The sequence below is a fragment of the Girardinichthys multiradiatus genome, chromosome 7, assembly GCF_021462225.1.
Source record: "Girardinichthys multiradiatus isolate DD_20200921_A chromosome 7, DD_fGirMul_XY1, whole genome shotgun sequence".
Classification (NCBI taxonomy): Eukaryota; Metazoa; Chordata; class Actinopteri; order Cyprinodontiformes; family Goodeidae; genus Girardinichthys; species Girardinichthys multiradiatus.
Genome location: NC_061800.1, coordinates 8,003,106 through 8,015,938, shown reverse-complemented (window position 1 = coordinate 8,015,938; position 12,833 = coordinate 8,003,106). Strand labels below are relative to the sequence as shown.

The following is a 12,833-nucleotide window of genomic DNA, read 5'->3' as shown; positions in this document are numbered from 1 at the left end:
GCAGTGATTCCACACCCCCTTCTTCCCTGTCTTCCATCAGCCTCCTTATTAAGCACCACAGCGCACTGAGAGGACGCGCTCTCTGTGTGGACTGTTTGTGGAGAGCTCATCAAAGCCAGTATAAGACCCAGAAGACTACAGAGTAACTCTATGTAAGAAAGCAAAATCAGGCCAATAGCCCTCAGACCAGCTGCCTGGGGGTGGGTGTGTCTGTTACAGCAGTGTCTGTACCCTATAAACAGGAATTTATCTAATATTATACTGGGTTAGGAAACCTTTAATAAATGCTATTATTCTGTTGATCATGCAGATGTTCTGCAGACTAAAAGTTATTGTCAGTTGCGTCTAAAGTCAAAGTCAACATAAAAACATCAGTTTAGCTGGGAGATCCTCCACAGTGAAGTAGGAACATAATGGTTCTCAATAATTTAGAGCATTTTACAGCTACTAATCATGAGACCGCTGGGTTTCTTCTCAAACAACTACGAGATGCGGAAAAGCATAGGGTTCATCTCTGATGCTGTTGCACCAATGGCAACCTGAGGTAAAAACCAAAGGTTTACTCCATTCCTGGTGGACTGGGGGTAACCCAATGAGTCTGAGCGGATGAGGCAGACTGATATAGCCTCAACCAATGAAACTTTACTGTAGTAACATGAATGTTGTTCAAGTGAGAAAACAAACAGTCTTGTGTGCATTTAAAATCCAATGATATCTCCATCAGATATGACCATTTTCACTTTGAGATATTTTAAATTGTTAAAGCTAGCTGAAACAGGGGTCCATGTGACCATCCACCGCTCTGCGGATTTCTTAAAACTCAATGTCATACAGTGACATTTTTCTACTACTGGTAGAAAGATGTCATGTTACTGAAAATGTAACAGAACCTCACATCAGAAAATCCAAACTATCATTAAAAGAGGAAAATAAAATATGACAACCTAGGGCGAGTGTGATTGTGTGTGTTCAGTCACCCTTTTGGCTCTCTGCACCGCATCACTGGGGGGGTTTCGGATCTGCGGCGTTGACTTGGTGTTGATTTTGTCGTAGAGCTGAAAAGAAAGAAGGAATCCAGTGAGTGAGTCTGTAGTAAGTGAGGTTCCATCCATTACAGTCTCCATTCTTTGTCTGTCAGATGATACCAAGCAGCCTTTTATTGCACCTCGGATTTTACATTGTTGTCCTTTTCTTCCCATGAAGTCTTTGTTGAACTGCATCAGGCTGGGGTACATTATTTTTTCTGTGACTTCCTTATCTCACTTTATTTTTCTTCCCATACTTAACAATGGCAATCTGGGATTTTTCAACAATCTATTACCAAGTCTAAGAGTGCCTGGTAGCAAATCTAAGCCTCAACGCTCATGCCATGGAATTGTTTTACATATCCATGGGTATAGATAAATGATTTCTTCTTTGGGGTGGTGCTTAAGAGAATGTTCAGTTATTTTCAGCCATTGGAAGGCTTCTTTCCATGCTGGATCGATGCCAGACCTCCGTTTCTTCTGCTTGTTAAGCCCTTCAACATGACGTCCTTGTCCATGACTGACGCAGTGCTAGTACTGGCTGCAGGCCTGTCATTTTGCTCCTCGCCATTAGTGGAATGGCCATCACCCAATCTGAGCTTAGCAGCTACAGGGAAGAACGTTGTGATATGACACCGTTTATACCCACCCTTCGAAGCTGACACAATTTTAGAAAGCTTTACCATTAGCAGTTGCCCAGGATCATAGGGTGAAAGGAAGCGGGAACAGACTCAGTGCATGCGCTACAGCCGACATAAAAACCACACGGAGAGGGAGCCCAGATGTCAGTCAAAGGGCCGTAGAGACCCACTACGCTGAAATGCACCGGTGAGAGCCCTGTTGAACCACAAGGCAGACATGCAATAGTGTGACAGGGGTGTTATTTATAAAGATGGAGATGCAAATGTATCAACGGAAAAAATGTGTGTTGTGTTTCATTTTACATTTTCATGCTCAAGGATGAAAAGTACTTTAGCTGCAAAGTAGAGTTCTTTCAGCTCTTTTAGTGTTTAAGAAATATTTTGAGAAGAACACATTTAGCACTACACATCTATTTGAGTCTTCGGCTATAACCAACACAGATGTCATGCCACATATCTGACAGTTACACTGATCTGCAGTCCAAGGGAGTGTGTACAGGTCCTTCTCAAAATATTAGCATATTGTGATAAAGTTCATTATTTTCCATAATGTAATGATGAAAATTTAACATTCATACGTTTTAGATTCATTGCATACTAACTGAAATATTTCAGGTCTTTTATTGTCTTAATACGGATGATTTTGGCATACAGCTCATGAAAACCCAAAATTCCTATCTCACAAAATTAGCATATTTCATCCGACCAATAAAAGAAAAGTATTTTTAATACAAAAAACGTCAACCTTCAAATAATCATATACAGTTATGCACTCAATACTTGGTCGGGAATCCTTTTGCAGAAATGACTGCTTCAATGTGCCGTGGCATGGAGGCAATCAGCCTGTGACACTGCTGAGGTCTTATGGAGGCCCAGGATGCTTCGATAGCGGCCTTTAGCTCATCCAGAGTGTTGGGTCTTGAGTCTCTCAACGTTCTCTTCACAATATCCCACAGATTCTCTATGGGGTTCAGGTCAGGAGAGTTGGCAGACCAATTGAGCACAGTGATACCATGGTCAGTAAACCATTTACCAGTGGTTTTGGCACTGTGAGCAGGTGCCAGATCGTGCTGAAAAATGAAATCTTCATCTCCATAAAGCTTTTCAGCAGATGGAAGCATGAAGTGCTCCAAAATCTCCTGATAGCTAGCTGCATTGACCCTGCCCTTGATAAAACACAGTGGACCAACACCAGCAGCTGACACGGCACCCCAGACCATCACTGACTGTGGGTACTTGACACTGGACTTCTGGCATTTTGGCATTTCCTTCTCCCCAGTCTTCCTCCAGACTCTGGCACCTTGATTTCCGAATGACATGCAGAATTTGCTTTCATCCGAAAAACAGTCCAGTGCTGCTTCTATGTAGCCCAGGTCAGGCGCTTCTGCCGCTGTTTCTGGTTCAAAAGTGGCTTGACCTGGGGAATGCGGCACCTGTAGCCCATTTCCTGCACACACCTGTGCACGGTAGCTCTGGATGTTTCTACTCCAGACTCAGTCCACTGCTTCCGCAGGTCCCCCAAGGTCTGGAATCGGCCCTTCTCCACAATCTTCCTCAGGGTCCGGTCACCTCTTCTCGTTGTGCAGCGTTTTCTGCCACACTTTTTCCTTCCCACAGACTTCCCAATGAGGTGCCTTGATACAGCACTCTGGGAACAGCCTATTCGTTCAGAAATTTCTTTCTGTGTCTTACCCTCTTGCTTGAGGGTGTCAATAGTGGCCTTCTGGACAGCAGTCAGGTCGGCAGTCTTACCCATGATTGGGGTTTTGAGTGATGAACCAGGCTGGGAGTTTTAAAGGCCTCAGGAATCTTTTGCAGGTGTTTAGAGTTAACTCGTTGATTCAGATGATTAGGTTCATAGCTCGTTTAGAGACCCTTTTAATGATATGCTAATTTTGTGAGATAGGAATTTTGGGTTTTCATGAGCTGTATGCCAAAATCATCCGTATTAAGACAATAAAAGACCTGAAATATTTCAGTTAGTGTGCAATGAATGTAAAATATATGAATGTTAAATTTTCATCATTACATTATGGAAAATAATGAACTTTATCACAATATGCTAATATTTTGAGAAGGACCTGTAGTTTTTTGCAAGGAAAAAAAAGTGTGACTACGCATTTAGACATGTTTGTTGTGTTATTTATCTTTTCCTCATTGACAATAACAATCCACTTCTCATCTGATTGTCGGACCTGATTGGTGATAAACAGTTTGACGCAACAGACTAGTGCAGATGCCCTAAGAAGACTATGTGCATGAAGACAAAACAGCCCTGAAAGGCAGTCTAAACAATGCCGGCAGCTGTGGCTCAACTAAAACTGAGCAGCCTTTAGGACCTCAAATACAGACGACCATGACTGCCTTACACAACCATTATCATACGACAAAGGAACAAGTGTGTGATGTTTGCTAAGCAGTTTGTAATTTTCATTTGACCTGCAGCTCAGCATGTATGCAGAGAGTGTGCTGCCATGAGAGCACTCAGTCACAGATACAAACACAGTCAGACGCTCGTGCACACACAAATACTCATGCAGATTACCAGGGGTTTGTACCAAGCAGTGAAATGATACCAACACTTCTCTGTTTTCTGTCTAATAAGAGAAGCAGCAACAAGTTCAGCAACACCATCGTGAAATGTAACCACTTTTCACATCAACAATATGTCACCATATTGAGAGGCTACTGTTGCTGAATTACAAAGGTGAAACAGTATGACAGGAAGTTTATTTTCCTTTATAATACCTGGGTATGCCTCGACACCAGTACCATTTCATGCCCTGTCCTATAAGGTACTCTGATTCTCTCCTAGACATAGCTATTGGTTAAGTTTTTACTGTGCCTACCTGAATGTGCTCTCTTTCATTCCAGATACTTAAAAACTGGCCCAGTTCCTTTCTGTTTAGCTGTGTTCTCTCCAAGATGAAACCACTAAAGGAGCTACTACTGCCAGTAACATGTTACTTCTCTTAACATAGAAAGTAATCCTGGATCAGTACTTCTGTGCTTCTTTTTTGTGTGTGCTCTCTTCAACGCCCCAGCGGCAAATGGGTGCTCACACGGAGCCTGGTTTGGCTAAAGGTTTTTTCCTGTTAAAGGAAGGTCGGTATGAGAGATTGCTACAAAGTCAACTACATAATGAAATGTGCTGGGTTTCCTTAGACAGAAAACTTTATAATCAATTTGAATAATAAACTGAATCTGACTGCATTGTTTGATAACTAGGATAAATTGGAATTTATGTACTTGACATGGAATCTGTCTGTATAATTCGACTGAATTGACTTTTCTTGTAAACTATTTTAGTGTGGAGTCAGATGTATAGTATCTATGGAAAGTTGGTTGGTTGTCTAAATTTTAAGTAGCTTTTGAAACTGAAAGAACCCAAGTTGGACAAGATGCTGTCCTACTGAACCTTTAATTGGGACAAAATACTTTTACAGATAAAACGTTCTATGTTATTTTACTACATCTACAGCTACAGTTTTTAAGCATATGCAGTACATAATATTATAAAGTAATAGGATTGGGATTTGGTATTGACTTAATCTCAAAACGCTCGGATTAGTATCATGGCCAAAAATCTGGATCAGCACATTGCTAAAAACACTACAGAAACAAACTAGTTGGTCCACATTGTTTTTTACAGCATCATATTGTATGTTAATCATTTTTAGCAATTTAAGAATTGGGCAATCAATCCTTTCCGATGTTGGACCACTTGTTTGCTGAGTATTGGATTATCTGCACGTTGTTGGACGTCACTGTGCCCCTCCAATGGCATCGGCCATTTTGTACCCAGGACAGCCCGCTCCTACATATCCCATCGAGCATTGCGACTGATATGACTGGGCGTCCCCAGTCTGACATCACAGGATGCTATATAGGAGGCGCTCATGTTTGAAAAGACGCCTTCCGCTGGAAACGATCTGGTGATTGAAGCGCACCACTTTAAGAGAAGAACTCTGTGAAGAGTTTCATTCATTCTCTCTCGTTGGACAATGAAGCATTCATAACTGAAGTTTTTGGACTAAGAAGGCCAGAGATTTCACTTTGCCGATCGAAGACGTGAGTTAACACGTAACTGAGAACACGGAGCTTCGGAGAGACAAACCGCTACCGTGTTTCATTTTCAAGTCGACTTTGATGGTCAGATCATATTTTTCCTTTTTGTCAAGAAGACCGAAGGACAAAGACTGACCATTCCCCTGAAGTTAATTGTGGACGCACAATTAACTCAACCCCACGTTTCCTCGCTCGAATTCCCTCGCTCAGGAAGAAGACGACACAAGTAAAACCCATTTCTTTTTTTAAATTTCTTTATTAGAAGGCCTGGGCAGGGTCAGAGGTTGTAGAGGCGATCAGAATCGCTGGTTAGGATCTCATGTGTTCTGAATAACATGTGCATGTAACCTTGCTTGTTGAAACTTTGATGTGTTATGTGATATCGGGACCCGCCGTGTCCCCCAGAGCTGTTTGTGTTTACTATCTGAACGCGGGTGCGTTGCAAAACTGGACTGTTAAAACGACCTCATGGTAAAATTCTCCATTTTACCTTTGTCTTCAATCTCACTGTGCTAGCTTGCCGCCAAAAGTTATCAATCCTTTGTGTTCAGGAGTAAAGGGGGAAGTTTTATGATCAGAAGATCATAAAAGACACTCTAAGCTGCACTCCAACCCCCCCACCAGTCATCACCACACCCCCCTTTCATATCCTCTCCCTTCATCTGTTTTGCCATAAACTGCTGGTTGACTCAATACATACCCACTACCGTTTGTTGATTTTGCTTATTTAGATGTGTTACCCCTGTGTTTGTAGAATTTTGCATGTTGAGTAGGTGAAAATTAATAAATATTCACATAGATAAAGAGAGAGCGTTTGGTGTTTCATTGTGTGCAAAAAGTGATGTGTCAGTCAAAATAAGGTGCAAGTTCCACACGTTTCGGCAGAAACGGTCGATTAAACAGTGACATCTCCGGCAATAGTTATTAACTATTACGGAGTATTCAACGGTTGTAATTGTCAGAGGCGTTGAGCCACAATTACAACACCAGAAATATCTCTGGTCTCGATTTGTAAATGAGGATTTATGGTTAAGAAATTGATTTTGTCAGATTATGATTTGTAATTATAATTATTGATCAAGATTATTCAATCAATAATCATACTCCCAACATATGGCGTCCCTTTGACGGGCCTTAAAAAGACAGACATCAAATCACTGTTGCACAGAATGAACAGTTGTGATCTCCGTTAACTAGACGTTTATTGGGAGACTTGAGTTTCGCACAGAACGTTTGTGAATTAGGGGATTTCGATTAGGTTGTGCAAAGGATAACATTAGCTTTCAGAGGTGTTTGTTGTGGATGCAAGGTGAAAGTTGGTTTAACTTGTGGAAAGTTAAAGCTGTAAAAACCAGCGCTGATAAGCAGCAGACCTGCCCCAGTGTCCGCTGGGCGTAATTACAGTTGTGACCAACATTCTCCCAGTCAGGAAGAGAACAACACCTACATCTGGTGGCCATTTAATAGATTACAGATTGCAGCTGGATTTCCCAAACCGCAGACCTGCACTCAATACCATCTGGTGGTCACTAGTGCGAATTGCATTTCCTACGTTGATATTTTTTTTAAATCACTCAATTCATTAACACAGGAAGATTATTGCATCACCTATGATCAAAAGGGCATAACTTAAAGTTGAAAGTTGAAGTTACAGATCATTCATTACCACTTTTGAAAAAATTAAGCATTTTTGCTGGGTTTTAGTGTGTGAAGCATGTTTTGACTTGACTCATAAAACTAACTTAGTTGTCTAACAGGAAGGTAGGTGATTCATATTAGAGAACACTAACATTTATTTGAAGCTAAGAACAGCATTGAATGTTTAGTTTTGTTTTCCCATTTTTAAAATTTTATTTTGAACTTGGTTTCTGGGTTATTTCAAAAAATTCTTTCCCTTCTTCCCCTTTTTGTGTGTTTGCTTGATTAACCCCATTAAAGCATAGACTTGGGTAAGCCACAGTTTGAACGGTCAAACCTGTGTGCCCATTTTAAGCAAACCCATACACCTGGAAGATACAGGTATGAATCAGACAGCTAGCTGAATAGCTTAGCCTGTTGTGTGCAGCTAATTAAGTTTAGCAATCCTTAATCACTGAACAGCTTAGCCTGTTGTGTGCAGCTAATTAAGTTTAGCAATCCTTAATCACTGAACAGCTTAGCCTGTTGTGTGCAGCTAATTAAGTTTAGCAATCCCTAATCACTGAACAGCTTAGCCTGTTGTGTGCAGCTAATTAATTTAGCAATCCCTAATCACTGAACAGCTTAGCCTGTTGTGTGCAGCTAATTAAGTTTAGCAATCTTAATCACTGAACAGCTTAGCCTGTTGTGTGCAGCTAATTAATTTAGCAATCCTTAATCACTGAACAGCTTAGCCTGTTGTGTGCAGCTAATTAAGTTTAGCAATCTTTAATCACTGAACAGCTTAGCCTGTTGTGTGCAGCTAATTAATTTAGCAATCCTTAATCACTGAACAGCTTAGCCTGTTGTGTGCAGCTAATTAAGTTTAGCAATCTTTAATCACTGAACAGCTTAGCCTGTTGTGTGCAGCTAATTAAGTTTAGCAATCCTTAATCACTGAACAGCTTAGCCTGTTGTGTGCAGCTAATTAATTTAGCAATCGTTAATCACTGAATAGCTTAGCCTGTTTGTGTGCAGCTAATTAATTTAGCAATCGTTAATCACTGAATAGCTTAGCCTGTTGAATTGCTGCTAATTTCTTTAGTGGTGGTTCATAAATAAACAGTTTGTGTGCGTGCATTGTGCATTTTGGGCCAAAGATGGAGGGAACATCCCAGACTGCAGCTGGAGATGTGTGTATGGTGGAGGACCCCATAGGAATGCAGGCACAAGAGGTGATTGGGTCATTGATTCTGTTGTCCCCCGAGGAGCGTAAAGGCCTCAATGATTATGGCATTGAGCAATGTGAAGCCAGGATTCAGGAGTTGCTCCAAGTCATTAAAAACCCACCGAAGGACAGACGGGTCTCAGATGTGTTAGGACAGCTCACTCTGTTGTATCAGCGAAGGTTAATGTTGGAAGTTGACCAGCGCGTTAAACTGCAGTTCGAGCTGAATGATACTTTGCAGACGGTGGATGTCCTTCGAGGGGAAATAACAGAAGTGGGAAATAGATTGGAAGCAATAGAGGGTAGCCATGCCACCCCGCCCCCCCTGGAAGAATGGGGGGACGAACCGAAACCCACCTCACAGGTTGAAACCTTTGGAGGTGAGCCACACCTGCGAAACCCTGAGAGAACCTGCAGGTCAGATCTGGAGGATGTAGAAGCTGCTCTCCAGAGATTACCTTTCCAGGCTCATGGGTTTCCCCAGACATCCACCGAGGTAAGAACGGGGGTAAGTAGTCAGAATAGGTTCAGTGGTGCGGTGCCCCACCCCACTGCAATCAGCAGCCATGAACGGTACCTAGCTGGGGACCCAGCAGGTGTAAATAGTTCACGGTTCAGATGCGAGCAGCCGTCAAACGTGACTCGCAGTACGGTCCTCTACGATCCCTCACCTCCGCCACGGCGACAGGAGTGCCGCCCCTGGGATTCAGGTGGCTCCTACCGCCCTCAACCGCTGCCCAGGACCCGAGTCCGGGAACCACAGGGCCCACAGTTATACCGGGAGCAGCCTCCACTGCCTCCTCCGAGGATGAGGCGTGATGCACCGATACCCTCTGAGTGCAGCCGGAGTGGACTCTCCGATGATGACTCAGATGGGCCGGGACCAATCCCTGAGAGGGGATTGCGCACCCGCCAGCTTGAGTCCCTTGCTAAAGACATAGAGCGTTTCGACCCTAATAAGGCAGAATCAAACATTGATGATTACCTTAGGGAAGTGGAACGCTGTCTTCTAGATTTGTACTGCCCATCAGCATGGGAGAAACTGAAGCTCATCTGGAAGACAACGTCCATGTTTTCATGGAGAGCCTGACACCCGCAGTCCGAGACCGTTATTCAACCCTTTGCGAAGCTTTAAGGGAGGAATATTCTGTGTACACGGACCGGGCCTCAACCACACTTGGTGCTTTCACTATCCAGCAGAAGAAAAGCGAAGCACCCAGGGAGTATTACCGGCGCTTGAGAGCCGTTTACTTCCAAGGACGCAATGCGCCAGGCATTGAGGAGGAACATGCTTTTAAATCCCTGTTCCTCCACAACCTTCATGAAAGTGTGCGATACGATGTGACTATGTATTGCAGAACCAAGGCCATGAGCATGCAAGAGATCCGCAAATATGCTCAGATGGCGTGGGAAACACGTGCTCGCCCGACCAAGGGATCGGAGAGCGAGGCTAGGGTTTTACAGGTCCAGACTGAAAGAACCAGCCATGCATTAGAAGGTCAGAAAAGGCCTTCAACCAGAACCTATGCGAAGAACAGGTTCAGGGAACAACATAGGTTTGGTCAGCTGGACGGACTGGGGGGGTGGTACTGAATACCAACCACAGTCAAAGTTGCAGGACCACGTCCGGTCGAACAGACGACCTGACCATCACCTGAAGCCTAAAGGTAAACCTGATGGAAAAGGGTGGAACCCACACGCAGAAGGGATTATGGGGAAAGAGATGGAGGAGGCCTTGCATAAGATGGTGACGGAAGCGGTGCGTCAGGCCACCATGCCCCCACAACCCTTGAAACAGGAAGCTGACCTAGTTAAACCAGACCCAAACTTCCCGTCAGCATGACTAGGCGTGGACCCAGTCTCCACAGCCATCAAAGTCTACCTGATCGGATGGGGAGACAAACCTGGGAAACTCCAAGAACCCCTTGGGACTTCTCCAGGAGAAACACCACAAATCATTGCTCCAAGGTTCTTAGGTAAACTGAACCATAATGAACATATAGGTTACCTACACTATCTCACCAGTATAGGAGGACAGGTCAAACTGAGGTACCATTTTAAAACAGGATCAGAGATCAGCCTGTGGTTCTCGGTCTCGTTTGAGGAGGCGAGTAGAGCCATGCTCTCCCTCAGTAAACCACTTCAGGCTGAATTCCGTGATGTAAGTATCACCAGCTGCACCCAAAACCGATCATGCATCACTAATTGGGTGGAGCTGGACATTACACCCGAAGACACGGCTCTGGTGCACCCCATCTATAGGTGCACATTAAACAAAGACCTTTGTCTTGGTGGCTGGCCCCACTCATTGACTGCCACCAGGACCAACTCTGGGTCCAGGCGGAGGTGCAAAACCCACGGGGTGCACGCAGTGAACGATTTGTTGTGACCAATCAGGTCACCAGCTTAGAGGAGCCCGAAGGACCTCTCAGGCCCTCATCAGAGCCGGTCATGTGCACCTCCGAGACACAGCTGCACCCAGCCATCCAGGAAACTCCTGCCAGAGGCGGTCATGCATTGCTTGGCTCTTTAAAGAACCCAGGTGTGGACACTTACAACCTCAAAGTGGTGGAAGGTGTACACCTGGAAACCATGTTCATACCAGAAGTGCTACTAGCATTCTGGCTGGGACATCCATCAACCATTAGAGAGCTGTATGACCGTTTGTGCCAAAAAGACCCCTTTGTAACTGAGGCACAACACAACCACACACTCCTTTCAGTAGACGGGCTCCGCCCTCTCCTCAAGACAGCCAGTGTGCAGATTGGCATCAAACAGCTCTCCCATGCTGTGGACATTGTTCCAACAGACCAAAGGGGGGTCACGTTATCCGACGCCCATTACTCTCCTGTAGGGTGCCATAGGAGCTACAAAGCCACACTCCACACCCTCCAGCAGATGGCGCACTGGCCTCCAAGGTCTCACGACACCCAGGTCTACATCAAAGGATGTTTAACCTGCCGCCAGTTTCAGCCATCCCAGCCAACCAGTAAACCTCCACTTCAGCAAAGGGGGGTTACATTACCTTGGTTCCACCTTCAGACCAACTGGGTCGAACCAGCTCCAAAATTAACAGGAGGTAACAAATTCCTCCTAACTGCGACATGCAGCTTCATCAAGTGGGTTGGATGCTTGTCAGAAAAGGTTGACACCATCATCCCAGCTGCTGCTCTTTGGCTGAACCAGATGAAGTCCTACATCGAACTCTCCTCCCCAAGAACAGAGCTTGTCTCAATGTCCGGGAAAGGAGAGACTAGTGCATAGGACTAGTTAAATAGGTGCATGTTTCATTCACGCTAACATGCACTAATCACTAACAACTTTCTTCAACAGAAACCGTTAAACATATAACTACCTTCTAGGACACAGTCTTAAACTGTAAGTTGACACGATAATTTTCCATAACACTGCATGCACAGCAGACCTCACAAAAGTGTTTAAGAATGATGTAATGGACACACCCATGTTGCCCGAGAGTTCATACAAAATCGTGTTAAAGGAGGTTGGTTCATCTGTAGACAGTCCCACCGAGGCACAGATACCCATTGACCTAGTTCTGCTGAACTTAGTAGAGAAATCCTAAGTCCACCACGACGGACACCTTGCAACCTCCACAAACACACCTGGCTTATAGCCTAAATACTGCAATTCGTTTATTCTTTTCTCCCTCTTTCCACATCTAGATAGTTTAGAGACAGGAGTCCTATTAAAACCCATCATCATCCGGAAGAGCCAATGGTTTAAGCCTAAACCTGTTTTAACCATTCGTTTTAGATTACACACCGCATACCAGCAGGTTAAGCGTTTACAGGTCAGGATTGATTCCCTCACATTCATTCCCCCACGGTTCATAGCACCGCCTTTGCCAACGACACAGCCAGGGTCCAGTGCCTAATAGAAGTTGGATGAATAAGCTATGAACCATGATTTTGTTTTGTTCCTTTTATTTTTATATATACATATATATGTACGATATCTGTTATTGTTTCATTTTGTCTCAGGATTACCAAAGCTGATGACCAAAGAATGTAATGATGATATGAATGTATTGTCCTGTATTTGTCTCATTGAACAATGTAGAAAGGGATGAGTTTAGTCAGCACTCCAACCCCCCCACCAGTCATCACCACACCCCCCTTTCATATCCTCTCCCTTCATCTGTTTTGCCATAAACTGCTGGTTGACTCAATACATACCCACTACCGTTTGTTGATTTTGCTTATTTAGATGTGTTACCCCTGTGTTTGTAGAATT

General features: G+C 44.0%; 1 protein-coding gene across 14 annotated transcripts in view; it reads right to left on the bottom strand.

The window, feature by feature from the left end:
* caska (calcium/calmodulin-dependent serine protein kinase a) overlaps nt 1-12,833 on the bottom strand; it is a 248,467-nt gene that overhangs the window by 49,768 nt on the left and 185,866 nt on the right. For all 14 annotated transcript variants that reach the window (XM_047371389.1, XM_047371388.1, XM_047371390.1 and 11 more), the window contains one exon: nt 978-1,055. In XM_047371389.1, the coding sequence (XP_047227345.1) occupies nt 978-1,055 (78 nt within the window). The remainder of the gene's footprint in view (nt 1-977; nt 1,056-12,833) is intronic.